The sequence below is a fragment of the Pezoporus wallicus genome, unplaced genomic scaffold (assembly GCF_028554395.1).
Source record: "Pezoporus wallicus isolate ANWC-B61680 ecotype Strahan unplaced genomic scaffold, APGP_CSIRO_Pwel_v1 contig_2997, whole genome shotgun sequence".
NCBI classification, from domain to species: Eukaryota; Metazoa; Chordata; class Aves; order Psittaciformes; family Psittacidae; genus Pezoporus; species Pezoporus wallicus.
This window is the reverse complement of record NW_026637066.1, coordinates 87,106-111,922: the sequence shown is the minus strand read 5'-3', so window position 1 is coordinate 111,922 and position 24,817 is coordinate 87,106. Positions and strand designations below refer to the sequence as shown.

General features: G+C 36.9%; 1 protein-coding gene across 6 annotated transcripts in view; it reads right to left on the bottom strand.

The window, feature by feature from the left end:
- Positions 1-24,817, bottom strand: part of ARL15 (ADP ribosylation factor like GTPase 15) — a 218,051-nt gene that overhangs the window by 106,247 nt on the left and 86,987 nt on the right. For all 6 annotated transcript variants that reach the window (XM_057403061.1, XM_057403066.1, XM_057403063.1 and 3 more), the window contains one exon: positions 19,456-19,664. In XM_057403061.1, coding sequence (XP_057259044.1) covers positions 19,456-19,664 — 209 coding nt within the window. The remainder of the gene's footprint in view (positions 1-19,455; positions 19,665-24,817) is intronic.

The window sequence follows — 24,817 nt, the reverse complement described above, 5'->3', positions numbered from 1 at the left end:
AGAACCATTTCCCATTGCAGAAGGAAGACTTGAGAAATTCTCCTGACAAGCATGCATACGGCAATATGAGCAGATTCTTAATTAAACTGAATTGCAAGTCTCTTAAAAAGCATGAGTGCAAAGGGCTGCCTATCAGGACAAAACTCTTACACAGCACTGAAATGGGTAAAAAACAAGATGAACAATGCAACAGGTTAGTTATAATACAATACAGTACATTCACTATGGGACATGATGTGAATTTGTTATGTGCCAGCTAAAATAGGAAACTTGATAACTTCAGTTGTACTGTATTTCACTTTAAAATGCTTTCAGTAGATTCACGATAGTTTATTCTGTGTAAGAGTGGCTTTTTTATTGCATAAACATGTTAAAACTCAAATCAAGTTTGAGTACATACACTGAAATGACTTGAACACTGAACTCTCTACCACCAGAGGGGGAACCTCTATTGTTTCTTTCAACACACTCCAAAGGCAGTCTTCTAAATCCAACATTTAGCTTCTAAAGCATTCTTTTTATAAACCTCACATACAGGACTAGAAAAATACTCTGATTTCCCATGGTCATTCGAGACAGACACTTAAGTTGGCTGATGGCTCTCATTGCTTTTATCACTCTATCAGACAGCATTTTTAAAGCTACTTCCAAAATTTCAATGTATACCAGCATGAATGTATGTTAAGGGAATTGTATAAACTCAGATTCTTGACCCTTGTTTTAAATGACCTCTTATCAGTTAAAAAAACTCATTTCAACATCAAAATCTTTGGAGCTTTCATTTTCTGACACAGAAATCAACATTTCTTTCACCTGTACTTGGTGTCTCCACGTTATTCGAAACTACAGATTATCATTATCATCCTACAACATTTATTAAGACTTTCCTATATGGATGTAAGCTGGACTGCAGAAATAAACTACTTCCACAAAGACAACTACAGACTTGTACAGCAAACAATAAATGAACCTGTATTTCTTAACACCTCAATATAATTGTAATGACTTCTCCCGCTCTAAGTAACAGCTGTCATCTTAATTTCTCTCCATCAGAAGCTCTCTTTGGATTAAAGGAAACTGTGTTACCCTATGAAACAACTGGCAATTATCTTGCATGACAAAAAAGAATTATATTATGGTATATTAATTGTCAAAAATATAACTTCTTTATGCCAACAGAAATATTGTAGACAGATTCTTCCACTTTTCTTTTTTGTTTGTTTTTTGTTAATGGAGCTATGATTAAAAGTAGTCTTAAAGAGCCACACCAGGTAAAGTTCTATTTTAAAGGGTAAACATTTCAAGGGGTAAAATGCTCTTCTTACTACAGGATGAGTGTCCTGTTAACAAAACAAAAAGACCCAAATCCCCAGCTAACTTTGGCAAAATCTAATCTGAGTGCTTAACTGTGCCATTACGTTGTGCTCAAACAAAACTTTGATCATAAATTCCTTTTCAGAGACCAAAATGAATGATAATAGGAAAGCACTTTTTTATGGCAGGGCAGCTCTGCTAAAGCTTTCAATAACCATGTCAGCTCCCAAGGGCTTTAATTTGCTTCTGTAGCAGCCTTTGTTTTTATCTTTAAAGAATTCAGTAGCTACATGATACACACATACCTAATTTATTTCTTTTCAGTATACTTTGGTAAAATTTTAATTGCTCTAAGTCACACATTTGTGAGGGCAACAGTCACCAGTGCAGATCTGCAGAGCACCAGAGACAGGTGAGACTCCGAGCCTCTGACAAGGAGTCCCAAACACCAACAGCTTCAATTCTTTGGAGGAGGCAAACACATGAGCACAGCTCTCATCTTCTGGTTTTTAGGCTTCCTCTTCCCACTCAATGCTTGCTGACACTAACTGGCACACTCGGTCGGTAAACATGCTTTTCTCTGAAAAAATAGTTTCACGGTGGGGGGGGGGGAAAGGAATTTTCTAGGACTGTAGTTTTCTTTTCTGCTCTTCATCTCTTCTCCCTTGTTGTTTGCCTGTCAAATTTAAGATGAAATACTCAGGTCTGCAAAGACAAGCAGGAGATTATTACTGCATGACAAAAATAAACCTTGTATTTTCTAACAATAGCCTGCCAGCCTCAGAGAGAGTCTATAAGAAACATGTGGCTTGGCACTTCCAAAGCAAAACTTTAGATACTATGTGTAAATAATAATGTTTTCCTAGTGCTATAAAATACAGAAAAGCTGATATGGCCCTAAAACACAGTACCATAGCACAGAAATCTTGCAAGATCCACTACCTAGCACACAGTTTAAAAGAAAAGTAGAATGGGATTCTTGGAAGATTTCTGGTCCTGAACCATGGTTGGCATTAAAAATTATGCTGATGAGGTTTTATTTCTTATATAATCCTCAATGCCTCAAAGCTCATGAACAGAAAGGTTATAATGGTGGTATCCACAATTCTTCCTCTATAGGAACAGCAAATATTCTACAACAGCATAGTTACCTAAAAATCAAACTCCTATTCCTCCTATCACCAGAAATTAAGACTTTCAGAGTGTTTTCAAGTAAGATAATTATAAACATTGTGGTGATGAATAACTGTCCACACTGTAACAAAAGCTGCATATAGGAAAACATTTCTCCATTTCCGAGCACTAGACAAAGCAGTCATCTAAGCACAGTCTGAAGATGCAACAGAGGACTTTGATTGAGGCTGTGAGACTTTTGGTCCTGATCAGATCTACCGCTGTTGTAGAGGGACAGCAGTTGTCCAGAGTGCAGTCAGCTGAAGAATGCTAAATCTGTGGAATCCTGTGGTGTTTTGCAGGATCTCTGGCAGAGTTCTCCTGCATTTCTATAGAACTACATCAGTTTCTTGCTGAGTCTTTTGTGGAGCTCAAGCTGCAAATTCTTTTAATAGGTACAGGATTGCCACACTTTTCAGCAGTAATACTTTACACCAGTCTTCACAAAACTCCCAAAAACTTGACTCCTGAACAGTCTCATCAGTCTATATTAAGAACAAAGTAACTGATGAAGCAACAATTAAGGTCCAAAAAAGAGAACTGAGAATCAGATTTAAAGGTTTCTTTTTCATCTCGGGAAAAAATGCAGAATTTTATCACGCTTGCAAACAACACCACTACACTAGCTGAGACTACTTTTTGCCTATTAATACAAAATTAAAGACTTGGTATCTATTAGCACTTACACTCTGTACATTAACACTTATATTATGAATATTAGCACCTACATCCTTATTAATTCTGAAATACTTCCAACTTTTTTTCTTTTTTTGCATGAAAGATGAATTAAAAACCCATTAAGAACATACAGTCAAGCAAAAGAAATGGAAACAACAGAAATAATGAAAACAGTAACAGAGAATTTGAAATCCACAGGGTAAGAGAAATTTTTGGATTTCAGTGGGTATAACAGCAAAATGACTACTTCGGTATGGACTTTCCACATATCTAAAATGTATTTTATAGGGATGGTATTTCTGTATTCTTTAGCAGCATAGCTGAATGAACAAGGAGGAAAATGATCATACCAGTAGAGAATATTAAAGCACTGTAGAGCTCAAGAAACATTAGGCTCAGGGAACAACTCAACTGTTTCTAGATCAGACACCAGCAGTCAGAAGAAAGCTACTGGTCCATACTGAAATGAATAAAGTATGCAGAATAATTTCTTTACAACAGGTAACTAATTACGAGATACTGTATGTTATCTATGTCTTGGGTAACACAGGAATGACATTTCAGAACCTCACAGGGCTATACTTCTTTCCAATTACTACAATAAAAGAGAACCCAGACTCAAAATCATTTTCAAAGGGTCAAAAAAGGTTTTGAATGACACAACACTTAAAGTGTCAGAGCAGCACTAATACCTTTTTCAATTAATTTGCAACTATTGATGTCAAATGGGTTACAAAATGACAGGTTATGTAAGTATACTTAAAAATGTATTTTAAATATATTTGAATATAAATTCAAAGTTTAAATACAATCTTATTTCATAAAACAAAACTAAATTTGAGTCATGTGAAAATCTGTTTTTGTCAGATTTTTCCAGCATTCAATGTGGCTTAGTCAAATGGTCAACAGTGAGTCCCTGATAATCCTGATCAAGGCAAGTCAACTCCTCCTCCATTGCCTGATCACAATACCTGACAACACATATTGTATTATGAAGCATTTTCAGTTACTCACTGCAGGTTCTCAGAATACTTAAAATCATATTTCTCAGAACACAGACATCGAAATAATTGTAAAATCCCAGGACCAGAAACCTGCCATAGTAGTTTATTGCTTCAATGCTTTGCATAACTTTTCCAGCCAAAGGCAATATCATGACAGTAACTAACGTAAGTAAGGTGAGGGACTCCATATGACCAACCTCTTTGAGTAGATCAGGGTCTATGCATATAAAAGCACTGTGATGCTGACTGAATCACAGCCATCCTGGAAAAATGATGGAAATACTCAAGAGTCATAGTAGCAACTAGCACACCACAGTCTTGCTCACTGTTCTAACTGTCCAACTTCTGCATTAAGCTCTCAATTCCCACTTCAGATTCAAACTCTCATTGGAATCACCAACAATTATATGACCATTAGCTTTGTGGTTGTAGCAGACAGTCTACTAGTGCTTAAATTCTTGCAAAGTGAATAGCTGTCTGTTTACTTACGTCAAAGATGACATGCAAACACATTAAAAGACTTGGTATGTTCTGATACTACACTACTGTTATCAGTTAAACACCTAGTACAGGGAGCAAGATGCCTGAAAAGATCCACTTAGCCTTCTCCCTAAAAAACATGAAGGAAAGGGCAGTACAGTCCCAGATGTTCTGGTACAACAGTTTATAACAGAGGTAGCTCTTTGATTCAGGGTTGTTGTTTTTTTTTTGTGTCTGGGAAAAAAATGGAGTGCAAAGAACAGAATTACAATTATGAACCTGCAAATTCCATAGAAGGCCAGCTTTGCAAAGTATCACACATCCCAACAACTCAATTTCTTGTCTCCTATCAGCTATGGTTCTACCTAGGACAATAGTGAAGTTCCTTGGCTTCCACTGTATCTGTTTACTCCCTCCAACCACTCTCTGCCCTAAGTGGCTTCAACAGTGTTTTAGGGCACAGTCCTTAGCTATCTGGTCTCCTTCCCAGCAGAGCACTGGTTATGGCTGCAGATTCTGAATTTTATTGAGTGATTCCTAACATACACCACTCATTTTGCCTTCAAATGCTTTATGGATTCAGACCCATGCACAATCTGATTGATAGTACACAAAAGAGGGCTCAAGCACCAAACCAGAACTGAATCACACTAACACAAGGAAGCTCCACGTGCCCTACCACCAGACACAGATTTTAAAATTACCCAGGTTCTATCAAAAATGGAGATGCTGTTTTGCTGACCTACCCTTTGAACACAGCTCACTTCTAAAGTATCCATCCCTGATAGGGGTGAGGGACTTGATGATCTGCTGCCTTCTACATGAATAAAACCATCATCCAAATCCCGGGCCTTATTACTCTCAAGAGCAGACCCTCTAAGCTTTGACCTGGTTTGGCCACTAACAGCTATCTTTCTAACCCAATCATAGTGTCAAATAAATGTCAACAAACGTCAACAAACTAGTATGTAACAAAACAAAAACTTAATCCAGTGTTCCCAATTTAAAACCAGGCAATTCTTCAGTCAATAAACATTCCTTTTACACTACAAGTAAGTGAAAGGTGACTAACAGGCAGAAGACTTTTTAAATGCCTGGAGAGTTTGAGAGGGTTTGGAAAGAATATGCTTGCCAGAAACTGCTGGCAAGTACACTCCCTACAACAGCCGGCAATGGATATCCAAGCATACATTTTTGCTTCCTTTCCCAGACACAGTATTACCACCCCCACCTTCTTATTTATGGAGGGGAAGGGTGGCATTATTGAATTCATTTTCTTGGTTAGGCAAGATTTCTTCCTAATGCACAGAAGGAATGACTTCCAAAAGGTAGCAAAATACATCTGGGGAACATTTTAAGAACTTTTCACAGTTCCTAAAATCCAAATTGTTGGAGTCCATTGGCATAGCATAACACTCCATTTTTATGCAACGTACTAGCTACTGCACTCCCAGTTTAGAACATTTTTAGGGATATATTTCTCAAATACAGCCCAGAAACACAAATAATGACTTAATATAAATATAAGAAGGCACACCCATTTTCTTTGGTTAAAGAGCATCTGAAACTAGATTTATATTTTGTTTTTCCTATTTTGCTAAATCTTAATGGTTGCATCCCACCCAAGATGTGATCTAACTCATGACCACTTCACACCATTAAGGATTTTATGGTGGATAACCTGCAGAAACTGTAGCTTAACCTGCAGGAAGGTATAACGCTTTGCTGCACGTTACATATTGTGACATATGGATCAACAGAAAAAATTTGTATGTTGCATTTTAGCAACTCTATCACAAATTAGCTTCTCTGTATTACAAGAAATGCTTTCCTGAAAGACAATTATGAACTGGAAGGAAAATTTTCCAAGTGCCTGCATTTGGCCATATCCCCTCTTCTTTCATGAACAGTCTTCCTGAACCAAGCAACAATAGTTCCATCAAAAAAGATCTTAATCTTTTCATATAATACCTGGCAAGTTTTTGTGAAAACAATTTACATGGCAACAAACCTTTTGTGCTTTTTAAAAGAACTGCCATATACCATGTTACAAGAATTATTCACGTCTCTAAGAAATCCAACAAGAATATATTAAAGTTTACTGTGTTCTTCAGATGGGTAACATTTACACTTCCACTGCCTGCAGCTGGCAGTATCAGTACATTAATCTATTCTTGGATTGACTTTCACTTACAAGCCAATTTTGAAATACTGCTCCAGTGTCTTGATTCCCAAACACCCTTAAAAATTAGTCCAGCAAGAGGACATTAGTCTCTTCTCACTGACCAAATGCTTTGTAATAAGCAGATTGGCAGAGATGACTTAATTCAGACACACTGAGTAACTGAATAATTAAATCAAATAGCAGAGCTAATAAAGAGTGCATAGACACTGCACAGACAACATTATTTGGAGAATGGACAGAACAGTAGTAAAGCTTAAGTGTGTTTTGATTCAGTGTTCTGATCTGTTAAACATTTTTCCAACATTTTATGCCCTAATAAATTTCCATTGACCAACATGACCTAAAGCTACAGAGAAAGCTAGTCAAGTGCAGACTTTCCTAGAATGTACCACCACCAAGTTGCTGCAACTAACCATGAGTTAAAATAATAAAGAAGGTGGAACTGCATCATAGTAAAATTTTTTGAAACTAGTCTTCAAGTCTCAAAACCACTAAGCTACTTTGAACATGGTACAGAGTTAATTTATTTTTAAACAGCACCAAAAATCCAGTAATAAGTGAATTTACAATGTGATAAAAACAAGAGTGACACACTGGGAAAGTCACTGCGAAATGCAGCACTGCAGACAGAGAACATACTTTGTTTCCCATGTTCAACTGTCACGTAAACTTAAGTTTATCAGGAGGTAAAACTGTAACATATGTTCACTTGAAACAAAAGAGGCTCAAGATAAACCAAAAATAATCTGGCAGCACATACTAATACATAATCCAGTGCAAGTAAAAACCAAAACCAAAAGCTAATGTTCAACATGATTAGCCTGACATCTTACTGTCTTCCTTTTAACCAAGTCGAGACACACCCTTAATGCCAACGGAATTATTTGAATGATCAATGAGAGCACAGCTCCTAAAGTCAGAAAAGAAAAATTCTATGAATTATGGTCAGCTGTTCTCAGACATTTACCTTTGTATACTTACAAGTTGTCATGAGACGCACAAAGATCAAGACAACAAACTGTCCACGCAGTACAATCTGAAAGCTAACACAGTTGTATGCCAGTTGTGGAAATCTGATTTTTGACAGCCAGCAGGAGTAAGAATCAATTAGTGAAACTTCTGGTAGCAGACAGCAGAAAGTACTTTACCCCTAAGACCACCCATTTGTTTTATTACTTACTGCTTCAATGCACAATGATAATATAGTTAAAAGGCTGCATGTATTTCAATTTTTACAAAAGCCAGCCAGATCAGAAATAGCAATGACAGGAGTTTGCTATGAGTTAAAGCCTATCAGTGCAACAGCTTAAAAGGATATTCTGCATGGCAGTTGTACTCTTCAAATCATGGAGATTCAAGACACATGTAAGTAAGTGAATGTAACAGAAGAAGAAATGTAAATTCAGAAATATGTAGCTCTAATTTACTCTTTTTGCAATTAAAAAGCAGCAATAAAAAATCTGCAAATATTAGCCAAAGATGAAAAAGCTGCCAAGTCAAATACAATTGCTAGGAAACAGCCTTTTCTATTAAGAAAAGCAGTTTTTCAGAACACAAAGAGAATGGTGTTCTTTTGGTCTCTGAGTTCATAAATGTAAATTTAAGGTGAATCTTTTTCAATTTCATGGCCAGTGGCATGAAGATTAGCGTTTAATTTTCATTCAAGAGAAACAATAAAGGATCTAAGAAAAAAAACAACATAAAACGCTGCAGAAGCTCCAATTTCACATTCCTGGGCAACTGGTGCTTGATTTTTATTTTGACATATATATGCATATGCGTATATATACAAGTGTATGCACTTAATAAAGACAAACAAAAAATTATATATTATACAAACACACGTACACATACACTCTACAGATCTCAAAATAAGCAGCACGGGCACATAATTAAGGGGTCCCCAGGGCTCATAAAGAAAGTGCGACGACCTTGTTAGTGTTTGGCCTTTCTTTCGCACCCAGTCTCATTGTAAAACAGTCAACCATGAAAGTACTTTAAAAAGCTGGTTTTCTTCTTATATTTACAGCATGATTTTATAATGTACCTTTCATGTTTTAGAGAAGCTGGTACTTCTGTATATCTTCCTGGCAAATTCAACATGAACCACAAACTTTCTAATTTACAACTTTCAGAAATCTGAATGCTTTTGAATACCAGGATTTTCAACTTTGCAATTTAATGACAACCCTGCCTTTGGCCTTTCCTGACCTGTTGTGAAGTAAATCAGGCACACTAATGTGGGCTAACAAGTCTTTTTCACACTGTTCGATCACCCTGCATCTTTTTTCTCCACAGACACCGCCTCTCTCCCACTCTCTGTCTAGCCATCCTCCCTCAAAGCAAACAAAATGGTCACTGTAACCCTGCATTACTGCTCATTAGATCACAAGTTAGTCAAGTGGAACTGCCCGAGGTTCCCAAAGGAGAGCTATACTTCAAAAATCTGTCCATGTCAAATGAAGAAAAAACCCCTGAGCGTGGGGTCACCCAGATCAATGATCAAAAGAGACTGAGAATAGTGAAGGAAAAAAAAGAAAAAAAAAGACCTTTTTTGTTAAAAAACAGCCTTCTGTATAATAAATCAGAATACAAAGATACTAAGCTTTTCTCCCCCTTAACAACACTCCATTTTGGCTTTAAAATGGAATACCTTGTTTTTCAGAAGATTTTCTAAGAGTTAAGATGATTTTTTAAGTGCTAAGACTGAGATTTCAATAAACCTCAAAATTACCTTAATAAAATTAGCAAAAGAAATAATAATGGAAAATATTGTGGATTTTCTTTCCATTACACGAATATTAATTATTCAAGAATGTAGTTAAAAGTCAATCTTCATTCAATTATGACTTTAATTTAAACAAATTATGCATTCTGAACTTCATTAGAAATGATACAGGTATTATTTCCACAGAAAAAGGTAGCCAACCAGAATTACATAGTTCTAACTCTTCTGGTACATGACAGATGTGCAGGCATGTGCAATACTTGAAGAATGTGCAGCACCATTCCTGTAGCTTCTGTCATCTTTTAAGAACATACAGCAATTTATTAAAAACAACTAAGAAAAATCACAGAAAAGTCCAAAACAAACAAACAAAATTAAAATAGCAATTCTATCTGTAATTAATGAATTTTGATACACAGAACAGACCAAATTACTCAGTAACAAGTACTGGCTGTTTAACAAGGCTCTGCACACACACGTACTTTTGAAAGCAACTTTGGATAGTCTCTACTTACCCCTAATGAATGAAATATGACAACACGAACCCACATAACGCATTTAAAAAAATCACATAGATAACTCATCTTATTCAAAATGAGTTATGCATTTTTAAAACAATAAATATACATTGTGCCACCAATGAAGACACTGCTGCAACTACTGGGACCCCAAGTGTTTCCTGCAATACTGGTGACAGAACATATTTTCATTTACACCCCTGAAGACCTTTATTTTTCTGCCATAGAGTAACTCAAATTTCACTCTCTTACTTCCTTTATCCTCAGTCACAAGTAGAGGCATAATTAGGAAAGAAGAACAAAGGTATCTAAATCAGAAGAGAGTATTTGGTTGTAGGTTTGTAGTTCATATATGGTCTGTTGCAAAAGAATTACTGCAACAGAACAAAGCTATAGAAAATCAAAAGAAAAGAATCCTTAAAATACTCAAATGTTTTATAGAATTTCAGTAAATAATTTCTTAGCATTTACTGTGATAGTAAAATAAAAAACAAAATGAGAATGCAAATGTTGTAATAATACATTATGAAAAATATTTGAATTTTACAGAACAAACCTGTGTTGACAGAGAAACAGATGGGACAACTTAATTTTAAATAAATAATGAAGTCATAGCAAACCTATAACAATATATGCAGTAATCCCAATTATTCTCCTTTATACGTATGTGTGGGTAAGATGAACAGCCTTTTCAGAAAAGCTCATTCACTGATGCAGGTTGGGGTTTTTGCTGGCTTTTTAACAGTTTGCTAGATTACTCACAGTGTATATTAGTATTTGAATAAAGAACTTCAGTGTGCATTAACTGTAAAAAGGCCTACACACAAATATTGAGTCTTTAGTTTTAAAACAGTATTTCTGACCCTTGCAACCCCACACCTGAGCAGAACTTGAACAACCAAAGATAACAGAGAATATCAAAAAAGTTACTGAGAAATTCCTCGTACACAAAGTCATGGGTTACTCAATGCACTGTCAAAACAGTATTTTTGTAAACATTAGGAAAAAAAAAAAAAAAAGAAATAAACCAAACCCAAAAACTGTATAAATCTGAATAATGTATTAACAGATTCAAGAAAAAAAAAAAAGTCCTCAGTTTTTTTCTTTTTTGCACGTTTGAGGTTTGTTATTTTGGGTTTGTTTGTTTGTTTGTTTAATAGGTTTCCTAGTTTATTTGTATGATCCTTCACTAACAATTCCTTTCCAGACCAACTAAAATTTTGGTCATTTCAGATTCCAGCAGAACAAGTTACTGTTTCATGTCAGACTGATGTACTAGATTTTCTAAACGTAAACTATTTTAAGAAAACATTTATGCTTATAAAGATTCTGTCATGACTAATGATATGCCACAGTATCAACAAATCCTCATCAGAACAACGTCATTATATTCAAAACTCTGCTTCTAGTCTCACAGAGACTATTGTTCTCAGATGCTAGGGAGTGGGTAACTCATGTTCCTCCAGGGCGATATCTGCATCTGCTACTGAATCACTGCAAGAAGGGCTGGGAGAATGGCTTCCCCTTTTTGAACCAAATGTCATTACGCACTGGATAGAAGAGATTTCTGTAGAAATAATGGACTCGGTTCTCAGCATCCATCCACACCCACAGAAGGTGGTCTCCAATGGACTGCTTGAAGCAAAACTCAGCAGTACTCCATCTGCATCCTCCCTGAACTATGGGACTCTTCACAGATTTTGAACTTCCTGAACTCCCTTCCATTTTTCATTTCTGTTTCAATCCCAAATTGCTCTCTACTCATCTCTTCTGCTTTACTGCCAGTAAAGTCTTGGGAGAAGTGCACAAGATTTTGTCACCAGTCCCCTTCCATTCCTGCTGTTACTCCTTATGTCTGGATTATCCCATTTTCAAAAACTATAATGTACTGTCCAACACTGAACTCAAAACTTAGGAACATTCTTTGATATTTGGCTTTCCTTACACCCATAGAGCATCTGAGATTTTTACAAAAGCATAATGGCTTGAAAGAATCCTGGGGAGGGAAAAACCTAACCAAACAAACCCCCCAAAACTCAAAACAGTTCAGAACCAAGAAAGGATAGGAAAGGATTTCATCTCACCTTATAATAGTAGGTCTTTCCTTCTTGGTCTTTGACAACCGCAACACTGCCCCAGTAACATGCACCCAGAATGATGATCCCTTCCCTACCCTGTCACTTTGAAACCCATCATGGTTTCATGAAGTCTCACATGTATGCCATCATGTCCATGTCCAGCTCTCATGCAATCTCACCACCCTCACAGTCAAGAATTTCTTCCTAATATCTAATCTCAATCTCCCCTTTGTTAGTTTAAAGCCATTCCCCTTTGTCCTGTTACTACCTGTCCTTGTAAAGTCCAGAATTCTTGTTGGCCCCTTTAGGTACCAGAAGCTGCTCTAAGGCCTCCCTGAGAGGAGCCTTCTTTGAGCCTTCTCTTCTCCAGGCTGAACAAGCTCAACTCTCTCTGCCGTTCTTCGCAGGAGAGGTGCTCCAGCACCCTGATCATCTTCATGGCCCTCCTCTGGACTCGCTCCAACAGGTCCTCATCCTTCTTATGCTGGGGGCCCCAGAGCTGAATGCAGGACTTACTTCTTTGTCAAGAGCAGGACTAGGAATTCACTATTCAGAGAAACACTTTTCTTTGTTAAATGAGCTATGTACATTGGTATTTGGAAGCTGCACTATCCATCTAAGAGTTATCAACAATTCCAATTGTTCTTTTGATCTAATAAAAATATATTGGGATTTTTATCTGCCATGGCTTTGTTTATAGTAAAGCATAATTTAAACAGAAACCCACATAAACAAAAATTATTCTTACTGTTTGGATTCTTCATGTCACCATTTATTATAAAGGGATTTTCAGAAAAAGTAGAGCCATTCAAGATAAATTAATTTTAAAACCCTTTAAAATAATTTTACAGTTCCTTTTCAGATCATCTTAATTTCTTTTTTGCTCACCATTATTTCCTCCTATACTAGGACTCAAAGAGAACAGAAAAATCCAGTTTCTTCCAAGATTTTCAGTTTCTTATTTTAATTTCTTTATATGGTCACTTGCATTTTGCAGTAATAGATATTTACTACCCAACTTGCTATTTGTATGATCATTAAACTATGCAATGATTAAAGCAAACATGACCTGCTAAATATTTACATTGAACAGTCTTGCAACCGTATGAAATTGATGAAATTGTTTTGCTGTTCACATCTAGCTGGGATGTGAATCTATGCAGAGATTACTTTTTAAATTGTTTATCTTTGCATATTGTGTTTTATTTACATTATTTTATTTTAGAATCTTTTTGTACCTAAAACATCTTCCTAACAGGTCTGAAGAAATTCTGTAATCAGAACAGGAGCTCCTAAGACACACGTAAATAAGAGTTACTTCTGCATTCTACAAGTCAGAATTAATATTTCCTAAGCATCAGTTTAATAATGTCCTCCTCTCCTGCAAATGTGTTCATAACTGAAGTCTGACAAATAACTCCTCTGTTCCTGCAATGGCCACAGTTGTGAAGGAAGCAGCCAATACTCAAAATAGCAGAGTCCAGCTCCAAAACAATCTTCAAATATCAGGGGATACACCTTGGACGAGAAGAAGTATTTGCAGTGAGGGGATTGCAAATATTAAGGTCATTAAGGTCACTATGATCTCAAAACAGGGTAGGAATCCATATTTTGGCTATTTGCTGCAGTAATCTGAAGATAGTTTCAGAAACAGTTTCTCGAGAAACCAAAAATCTGCCCCCGATTTAACTTTGCTATGCATGTCCTTGTCATAAAGTACACAGATTTGTAACAGCTGGTCTTTAAGAATTCGGATAGGTGAACTAATTAGAGAGGCTTGACCAGGGTGAGGATGGGACAGGCTGCAGAGAGAACCTCCATTTTCATTCTTGGTTTTGGGCTGTTTTTGTAGTATCTGCTGCTGGAGGCATTATCTGCTCAAAACTGTTAGCTGAGATATGCTCAAGCATGCTCACTGAAGCTAAACCTCCTTGGGTGTCACTGTTCAAAACAGTTTTCCAGACTGTTAAGTAATGATGTCTACAACTGGTATATTGACAGGATTTCCAAAAAGAAACCATTTTCCCCTAACTAGCTGAAACTACAAAAGGCTTGAACTATGGCAAATTATTATGAAGACGCCAAAATAAAAAGAAGTAATAACACCTTGGAATTAAGCCTGATATATGCAGTCAACTTGGCCCATAAAGCATCAGCAGGCCCAGACAGCACAGTTTCAAATGTGCTCCAGCTCCCTGGCACCAGTAAGAGCTTCTGCAGATACTGACAAACCTGGACATTCTCCTGAAGTGGTTATTTAGCTTTAAGACTCTTAAGGCATCAAAAAGACATTGCTTATCTACAAAATTGTTTCCAGACATAAACAACAGAGAAGAAATTGGCAGGATAACAGATTATTAGCCCTCACATCCCTAAGGTGGCTCTTTTCACGAGAGTCGTCCTCCATTTTTCTACTAGAAGAAAACCAAATTAAACGCTGTCCGTGACTCAAGATCAAAATGCATTAAAATATTCTCAGATAAATACATCACAATCTAAGTAAAACTGGGATCAACTTTTCACACTTCCTTTTGAAACATATTGTTTGTAATTCAAAGATATTTTTATTCTAGCTTTCTCGAAAAAGAAAATCTGAAAGACCTTCCTCTGCAGTTTCACACACATATCAGTATCACAACTATAAAGTAAGAAATTGTAGACAAGAGGAAAAAAAGCACTTGTGATCAGTGCAGTCATTACCTTTTTACCTATCTTTCTGACAACAATATTTAGAAAGACAATACAATCTTAAAATAGACTGAGAAGACTTTTGATATACTGTCTACTAGTAAGCCTATGTTTTAAAAGTTCTAGCATTTTTTAAAATGGTAATTTAGAACATATATTCAATGGCTTCCCCTGGTACTGGTGATCAGCAACTTTTATATATAAAAGAAATCCATTAATTGCCTGCACTTTCAGATAAGTAAAAGAAAATGCAGCAAATGATTATACTCTATGAACATCATTACATATGTGATCTTAGACTACAATAGTTCAGTTGGAAGGGACCTAGAATGATCATCTAGTCCAGCTACAACCTTGAAAACAGCCTTAAATATAAAAACCGAAGATATTCGCCAAAACCAACACGCTGCCAAACACGTAGCAGCTTCACCACCGAACTGGCAAAGCCTCCTCATCCAATTGTTTGTCCTTTGGCCAGTCCTTCATGGCTTCCACAAGTCTACAACAGATTCAGACAACTGTTTGTTTGCTCATCATAGCCTGTTCCTAAAATACAGTGGCTATGGACAACTTCCAATGCATCCTATCTGCGACTCTGAAATACTGCTCTGGCCTTGGAGGAAAGCAACTCTCAGCTTGTATACTGGTTCAAATCACAGGAATCCACTGCAATATCCAGCTTCCAATACTATTACACAAAGCAGCACAAATTCCAAAATAAAAATCAACCAGTTGGTAATCAAAGTAATGCTGCTGTTCCCTTGCAAAGCAATTTGCAATGCTTTTATCACCATAAATCTCCTGTAATATTCTAAGCTTTTAACAGAAATCTGACTAATCAACAGTTGTTATAATCAGAAGCACTTTTGTGATGGAAAAGCAAAGCATATCCCATCACCAAGATATTTGTTAAAATATATATATGTAATTAAGTACACTGGTTCAGAATTGCACCCTGTATTTAGGAAACAGTGGCCAAACGGATATGCTGCCATCTTCCATCAGCTAAGTAACTAAATTTATTTTCACTTGTAACTCTTTTCTTTTACTAATTCAGGAGATTTCCAAAACAGCAGTCAGAACTGACTTATACATGATTAATCTTCATCACTGTGATTTTAGTCTAAAAATTTTGCATCATACCCATCAACTCAAATACTTTCATCTGAGTTTTACAGTCTGGTTAATATACACAGTCTTTATTTCAGCATGGCTCAGCTGAAATCACTTAGCAGCTATCTGAAACCACTTAAATATGTACTACTGTCACAGGAACAACAAAACTTACAAGGAACTTTGACATTGGGACATAAACACCACAGCAGCTGACATAAGAGAAGTAATAGGCACAACATTTAAATTGGCATCTTAATTTATGGTTTCGAGAATGAAATGTCAAGTTTACTTTCTTAATTTCATTTCAAAATTTAAAAAAGAAAAACAAACAACAAACAAAAAACCACACACACACACACACACACACACGAAAAAAAAAACAAACCAAAACCCAACAAAACAAAAAACTAGGAAACAGCCAAACAGCAACTGAACACAGGAAAAAAGGTTTACATTTACTTATTAGTATTTTGACTTAGTCTCTCCTGTAATTTTTCCTTATAACTTCAATAATGTGAAATACCCTACCCAATCGTGCCTAAAAAAAGAATTAGGTTAAATTACATTTTATAAATTAAACAAGTTATTTAGATATTCTTACAAATAGCCATTATAGTTCTGAACTGAACTACTCATGACGTTGCTTAATATTTACAGCATGCAGCTTCTACAGTATAATTGCTATCTGGAAATGGAAAAAACACATTAAAATAAAATAAAATAGAGAATTTTGAAAACCTGGAACAACTGTACTTCCCAACAATAAATATAACTAACATCTGCTGCAGAAACTGCTTGGCACTTGTACAGTTTTGTGAGGGATTTTTGTTGTAGATAAATATTTTTTCTACAATTCCTATTACGCACCACTCAACTCAGACATTTTCTTTAATTATACTCCAAGGAGTCTTTTCATATGCATTAAGGAAAGGGAATTTGTTGCACAGGAGAATGCATACATACTTCTAAATTTCATCTGTCTTCTGATATATAAAAAAGCAAGGAAATACCTATAGTTAATGGACTTGTTCTGCAAAAATTTTTAATAAAACACTTTATACTTAACATTATTTTTGTTAAATCCTGAAATACACTATTTTTGAAATAAGGGAAGGTCTTATGATTCAGCATTTTACTTTCATTTCAAATATCTATATAATGAGGACAACAGCACAGCAAAGACTCTGGGAAAGCATACTGACCAAATAATGATCCCACTTTGCATACACAGCAAACATAAGGCATCATTTTTTTCAGGGACAAAAGAACGACTTCATGGCATTCTCCTTAGCTGCTTTTGTAACTCTGATCACCACTACTCTTAAGTAAAGCATTTCACAGACACATACTGAGTTCTTGATAGAAGGTTATTTTTCCTGAAAATATGCATAAGTTGTACACATTTAACAAAATTATTGCATTCAGCATTTCATAATGACTCAAAGCAATCAAGATTTGTTTGCTATGATAATATACTGAAAGATTTTTTTTTTTTTTAAGGGCATGCAGTAGAAACATATTTGAATTATATGGTAAGCACGTAAAGATCTACTCCTCTGCTGAGGTATCAAGCAATTGGTAATGATGGATGAGGAGAAAATAAGGGTACTGCCAATAAGAGTAGAAATGCTAACTCTAAACACGCAAAAGCTTCAGTTCAGGCTCAAAAGTCTATCCATGCAGGCTCAACTCCAAAACAGAGAGATACATGTATGATTTGCTGTAAAACAAAGTAACTGGCATTATATTCACTATTCTTATGAAAACAGACAAAGAACATTGCGTGAACATTATTTATAATCAAAATCCTCAGCTAACTTTAAACCAAGTTGGGCATTTTAAAAAAGAAAAAAGTAGTAAAAAAAAAATCTTAAATCATGTGAAAAAAGCATTTCCATTGATGGAAACTGTAATCTATATTACTCTATGAAAAAAAGTAAAAATCAAAACACCTTGGGTATATTTGTATTAATAAAATGAAGCCAGTTGTGTTTCATAATATTGTCATTTTTTTAAGTGAAAGATTTAGGAATATGTGCTTTGCTTTTACACTGCACAATAAACTAGAGGAAATAAATAAACTGATATCTAAAAATCCACATTACATCTCCTTTAAATACTTCTTCCTAAATCTGTTTTTAGATGAGCAAATCTTCAAACTTGTAGATTCTATCCCTGCATTATTTCAGTTTACTTTTTATGTAACTTGCAACTAAACCCAAATTCCCCCTGCCCTCTCCTATATTCTTTCTTTTTCCTAAACACAGATTTTTGGAGGAAAGGGCCAACAAGTTCATAAAACATTTTACAGTGTAGCTAACGCAGTTATAGCTTATTCTCTTGCTCTCATATTAAAAACATTGTTGCTCTCCAGTCACATTTACACTTGCCCTTCTTAACACATAATAAGCTTAACTTTTTATCCACTATTTCTTTTGACTAAGAAAGGAGGTATGAATAGCAATAAAGCAGTACAGAAAGTACGTATAACTATACTGTACAAATAGCAGTTAATCTACAGATCAGTAAGTTTTGCACTGAACTGAACTGGCATTCTTCAAAAAGATCAGATTTTAATATCTTAGACAAAGTGCATCTGAGAAGGCACCAAGTTTAGATGCAATGCAGCCACACAGCAAGGTGCTGAACTAGTTTTCACTCTGCTGTAATAAAAAACACCACTCACAGAACAAACATTTCACATACAATCTTTAATAGGAAGAGTCCTTTAGATGACATTTATGAACAGAATGACACAACCAAATTGTAACTTCTTCCTACAAACTTCAGAAGAATAAAGGGATCTTCTCATGAAGAATCAGTAACTTTCAGCATTTCCTCAAATGTATGTGACATAATAGGAATGTAAGTAAGATGAATTTTTCAGAAACTTAAAAGCAAAAGGTGTACTGAATAGAACAATTATATAATTTACTATGTGATAGCTACAAGTTAGACAAAGACACTACTCCTTAATGAAGAAAATCAGAACAAGTTAAGGACTTTAGAACTAGAACTGCAACTCTGCTTCCACATCAGTATACAGCAGTTCAGAAAAAAGCTCTTACATAAAAGACAACCTATGGCTACGATATATTGCTTTAAGCAGTTGCAAAGAATGGAGTAATGGGACAGTGCAAGATTAAAACTAACAGCAAACAAAAAAAAAACAAGATTAACAAAAAATCACTGTCGCAGCAGCATTTGATAAGAGTAGTTTAAAAACGCCTTTTTTCCCTTAAGCAAAATATGGTGAAAGCAGGAGAACCATTTGCATCCAAGTATTACTTGGCTGTTTTCCAGAACAACTGAGCCTGCACAGAGTGCATTGGACTAAGTTCTTAGGGGCTGGGACTGTTCTTGGTCTGCATACTTACAGTGAAGAGTAACTGAGGCCAGTCCATAACTAGCATGTCAGGGTAATAATTTATACTGGGTCAGTGATGTGCAGATAGCAAATAAAAACAGGCAAAACACTGCCACATTAACATACCTCTTGCACAGAACGAGCTGCTGGCTTGTCTTGATGATTGGCCAGTATTAAAAACGGCAAAGTACATAACTGGGGGTGCTGGAGAGCAGAATGCAGTTCATTCCTAGCAGTTTCTAGATCATCTTCAGAGGAGGCGCTGTCTAATACAAATATTACTCCTTGGGATCCTTGGTAGTAACGACTCCAGTACTTCCTGATATTGTCAGCCCCTAGCAAGAAAATAAGAACTAATTAAAATACGAATAATTAAAGAGATTTATCACTTCTATCTTAAAATAACCTTCTATTTAGAACAACCAAAGCAATAGACTAGATTTTCTCTCCTACATAATCACCATTGAAAGCGTAAGAAAGAAAAAAGCAACACACTCACAAACATCAAATTAACACTGTTTAAATAAGAAAGGAATTTGACTCAATACAGTTTTCATCCCTAAAAGTGTCTGCTCCATCAACAAGTACTGGCAGAACTACTAAATTCCCAGTGCCACATAATCCTATACCTTCTCACTGTAATATCTTGGTACTAGTACCTAAAACTTTGCCCAGTCTTTTCTACTTAGTCCTGCAGATCCTTGCTATAACCTGCGGCTTCTGTCATAGCAGTTGCTCATTTCTAAGCATGATCAGCTTTTTCAGTTCATCTACAAGCCATCAGACAACCACCTCATAATTGGCAAAAAAAGTGTCAGAAAGTCTATTAACATAATTAGACACTTAGTGAGGAGAATGGTGATACAACAGTGAGTTCAACAGTGGATGAAAAGCTACAGTGACAACATGCAAAGGTATTAATTTCAACTACTTTTGCTCTGTCAACCACATTAAGGATTCTGGAAAAGCCCAACAGTAGACATGAGTGAATGTACAGGCTTATATGCCACAGTAATTTTTAGAACACATATCAGCAGCACTCAGCCCTCTCAACAGAAGCCAAGCAATAAGGTTATCCACAGAGAGCTTTTGTCTCCCTTGGGGAGTAGCATATGTTGTTACATTGAGGTAGGGAAAAAAAGTATGTATTTGACAGCTGTCAAACTATCTAAACTATGATTTGGATATGGGCTATTCTTTGTATGTCTGAATCTGGCACTACACTCATGGGGTCTAACACTAAAAAGTGAACAGCAGCAATACCCTAGTAGAAAACTTGACATGTCTCCAAAAGAGTGATTTGCAGAAATGGGCTGATCCTTTACAGATGCTTCTCTGAATCTGAGATAGACAGAAGTGAACTTTAATGTAGACACAGAAACCAAGAGCTGATAATAATAAAACTCATTTTTTTTAGTGAAACAAAACTTCACAGAAGTTCTGAGCAACATGTTGGCACAAAATTGTAATTTAATGCAACACTAATATTATAATGATATAATACCTAAAATATTTGCTTAATTTATACATTGTGCGACAGAAAGGCAGTCATTAACCAAAGGGATCTGGATAGGCTGGATCAATGGGCTGTGACCAAATGCATGAGGTTCAACAAGGCAAAGTGCTGGGTCCTGCATATGGGCCACACTAACCCCCTGCAACACTACAGGCTTGGGGCAGAGTGGCTGGAAAGCTGCTCTGCAGAAAAGGACTTGGGGGTGCTGATGGAGCTGGGCATGATCCAGCTTGTGCCCAGGCAGAGAAGAAGGCAAACAGCATCCTGGCCTGTGTCAGGAATAGTGTGGTGTCCTGGGTTCAGCAGTAGCAGTCATTTTTCTCCTTCGTGGTAGCTGGTGCTGTGCTGTGTTTTGACTTTCAGCCTGGGAACAGTGCTGATAATACCGATGTTTTCTTAATGTTTACCCTGACCAAGGACTTTGTGAGGCTCATGCTCTGCCAGGGAGGAGGGGAAGATGGGAGGCAGCAGAGACGGGACACCTGACCCAGGCTGGCCAAAGAGGTATTCCATACCACAGCACGTCACGCTGGGGGGCGTAACTGGGAGTTACCCAGAAGGACACGGGGTCTTCTGGGTTGGACTCGTTTCTTGGCCGGTGGTATTGTATTCTCTTCCCTTGTTATTTTCTCTTATCATTGTTGTCGTTGGTGGTAGTGGTGGTGATTTGTGTTGTACACTGGTTGCTGGACTGTTCTTGTCTCAACCCGTGGGAGTTGCACTCTTTCGATCCTCCTCCCCGTTCCTCCAGGAGCGGGGAAGGGGAGAGCTGCTGGAGGGGGGACACGGGCCTCAACTGCTTCCAGCCCAGCACCACTCACTGGGAGTAAGTGAACAAGCTGTCTGGCTAGGTTTAAACCATGACATGTGGCCAGCAGGGCCAGGGCAGTGATCATCCCCCTGTACTGGGCACTGGGGAGGCCACACCTCAAATCCTGTGTTCAGTTCTGGGCCCCTCACTACAAGAGAGACATCGAGGTGCTGTGGCAGGTCCAGAGAAGGGCAACGGAGCTGGTGAAGGGTCTGGAGCACAAGTGTGGTTAGGAATGGCTGAGGGACTGGGGTGGGGTTTAGTCTGGAGAAGGGAAGGCTCAGGGAGGACCTTATCGCCCTCTACAACTACCTGAAAAGAAGATGGAGCTAGAATCTGGCCACTCTCTTCTCCAAAGGAACAAGCAATAAGACAAGAGGTAACAGCCTCAAGCTGTGACAGGGGAGGTTTAGATTAGACATTAGGTAAAAGTTCTTCAATGAAAGGGTGGTCAGGCATTGGAACAGGCTGACCAGGGAGGCAGTGGAATCCCTGCCCCTGGAAATGTCCAAAAAACGTGTACATGAGGCCCTCAAAGGCAGAATTGCCAGTCCTGGGGTAAAGGCTGGACTTGATCTTAAAAGTCTTCTCCAATGATTCATGGATTCAATTCTATGATTCAACGGTGAAGAAACAAATACCTAAAAAGGAATTTACACTATAAAATTTAGGCATGGAACTCAAGAGTATCCAAATCTCACTCCATAGAGTTCCTGTCTTCTCTGTACCAGCCACACTGAATCTTAGGCACTCTGTTTCTGTATTATGCATCTAGCACAATTTAGGTGGCTAACGAACACTGTGAACACATGCTTTTTTCTACAGAGAATACCAAAGTCATACCTGAACAGTTTTTCCGCAAGAGAGCTAAACAGTCAATTATTTAAATGTAAATGATCATGGGATTTAGTCAAGATCTTGCTCAATTTCCCTACTAATTTAAACAGAATCAAAGTAACAATGCAGGAACAGGACAGCTGTTTCATTTATTTTATCATCAATCTCTGAAGATCAACATTACATGCACAGAAGAGAGACTGCATTGAAAGCTAATTCTGTGTTTCCTGTATCACCAGAGTATCTACCAACTGTACTTGTAAAGAATTTCACAGCATCTGTCAGATGTTCCAGTCTTTCCAAACATCTGTCTATGTCAGAACCAAGTGGAGCAAGTTGCCAGAGGGACACTACTTGCATAGCCACACACAGCTGTGTCACAGGCATCTGAAATATCACATTACTTTAAAACCTGTTAGAGAATGATTTTCAGGGAACTGAAAGGCCAACACCCTGATCAGCTCCTTGAAGGTCTTTTTTTTTTCCTAGCAATGTAACATCTGTCTTACTTACTCTAAGCTTCATCCAGGTACTTCTCAATCAAACATTACTGCCAGAACCTGAGTGTTTTCTTTGTAACTGCAATATTTCTAAAGATAAAAATTTTGTGGTGAACTTCAGAGCATAGAATCTGTGGTATCCAAGCACATGGATCCCTACATGGGACACTGGAGTCAGAAAAACAGTATGCTGATCTGCGGAGCTTACGGTCCTGTCTGCTTGATTCAAGTTCTTTAGCTGCTCAATTTTGTTTCTCTGTATCAACTGTCCCAAAAGAAACACCATCAAAGCATAGTAGTCCTTTTCTCTCCAGACATGGCCGGTCATCATGGCATAGTTATAAGAACCAACTGACAACGTCCAACAAAACCTGGTGTTTCCTTTGGGATGTTCTATTAGAATAATGACGTATTCTGAATTTGCTTACACTTCAATTCAGAGGAAATCACAGCCTGAGGTTTAAGAATAAAAAATATCTGCACTAAGCAGACAAGAAGAAAAAAGCTATGAGCAACTGGAAATCACAGTTTCTACATGACAAATAAGCTCATATTCTTTTGTTTTAATTCTTCATACCCAGGGAGCATAACCTGTGCTTAGTCTCTTTCTCCAGAGGGCACTGGTGGTTATCCTGGGCAGAAAATGCTGGCTTGTGATGAGTGATCCATCACTCTTTATGGCATGACAAACTCAGTCTTTAGACCAATCACTTCTTTTTAAAGGTGCAGTTTAGCACCTTAGCACACCACCCTATGAATTAATCTTTTCATCTCTTCTAAAGATTTCTATGAGAGGGAAATTCAAAAGTTGGACTTCTTTGGCAATCCATAATGCAATGTACCTCCACTGAACAAACTCAGACTCTCAATAAAACCAGAAACTTAATTGGTATCCAAAATGTTCTATCAAGCAATAGTAACATACAGGACAAGCATTTAGGTTTGTCAGCCTAATACCAAATGAGTTTTTTTACAGCTTTCGAGGCACATGGCTGCTTCTTCAACCACTTTATGCCTAAACGAAGATTTAAAAAAATAAAATATAAAAAAGGAAAGAAGTAACTCAAGTAAAATTCTCCTAGGGAACACGTTATGCAAAAGGTTCACTAAACTGTGACATTCAGTGTATTTTCCTCAGACACAGGCAAAAGCTAGAACTCATGCCTAGGCATATGATTTTTTCCTTCATCATTGGACCCATGGGAGTGGGCTGAGTCCTGTGATGTGACTAAACCATCCAATTTACAAAAAAAAGAGGTGAGACACATGACACACAACACACAACAATGACACACGAAAACGTACTACAACACAATCACACTACTTACTATAAAAGACTCTATAAGCTTGACTTACTTCATAAAAGGAATTAAAAAAAGCACCTCTCCTTACAAGGAATGAAAAGGGTGCTGTAATTAAACCCCCCAGTCATTCAGCACTACTACAGGGCAGATCTATTCAATAACTGTTACAAATTTTACAAAGTTTTAATTTGTAATTATTAAAGTATCAAATAAATTCTTTTTTTTTATTTTCAGCCAAGGGTATAGTATTTCCATATTAACACTATTTATTAAAGACCCCTTAGAAGCTGGGGGGGAAGAGTTTGCGAGTTATGTGCAGTTTAATGCATTTCCGAAACAGGTTGCACAATTATGTGCAAATATTATACAAAATGCAGAGCTGCAAATCTCCCTTTCACCTATTAATACTTCTGCTTACATCTTCACCCACAGATGCTTGAGGCTACCTTCAATTCCCCGCTTTTCAGTACTTTAAGGAAAACACAACATAGAATTACAGAAAAAAACGTCACTGAAAGCA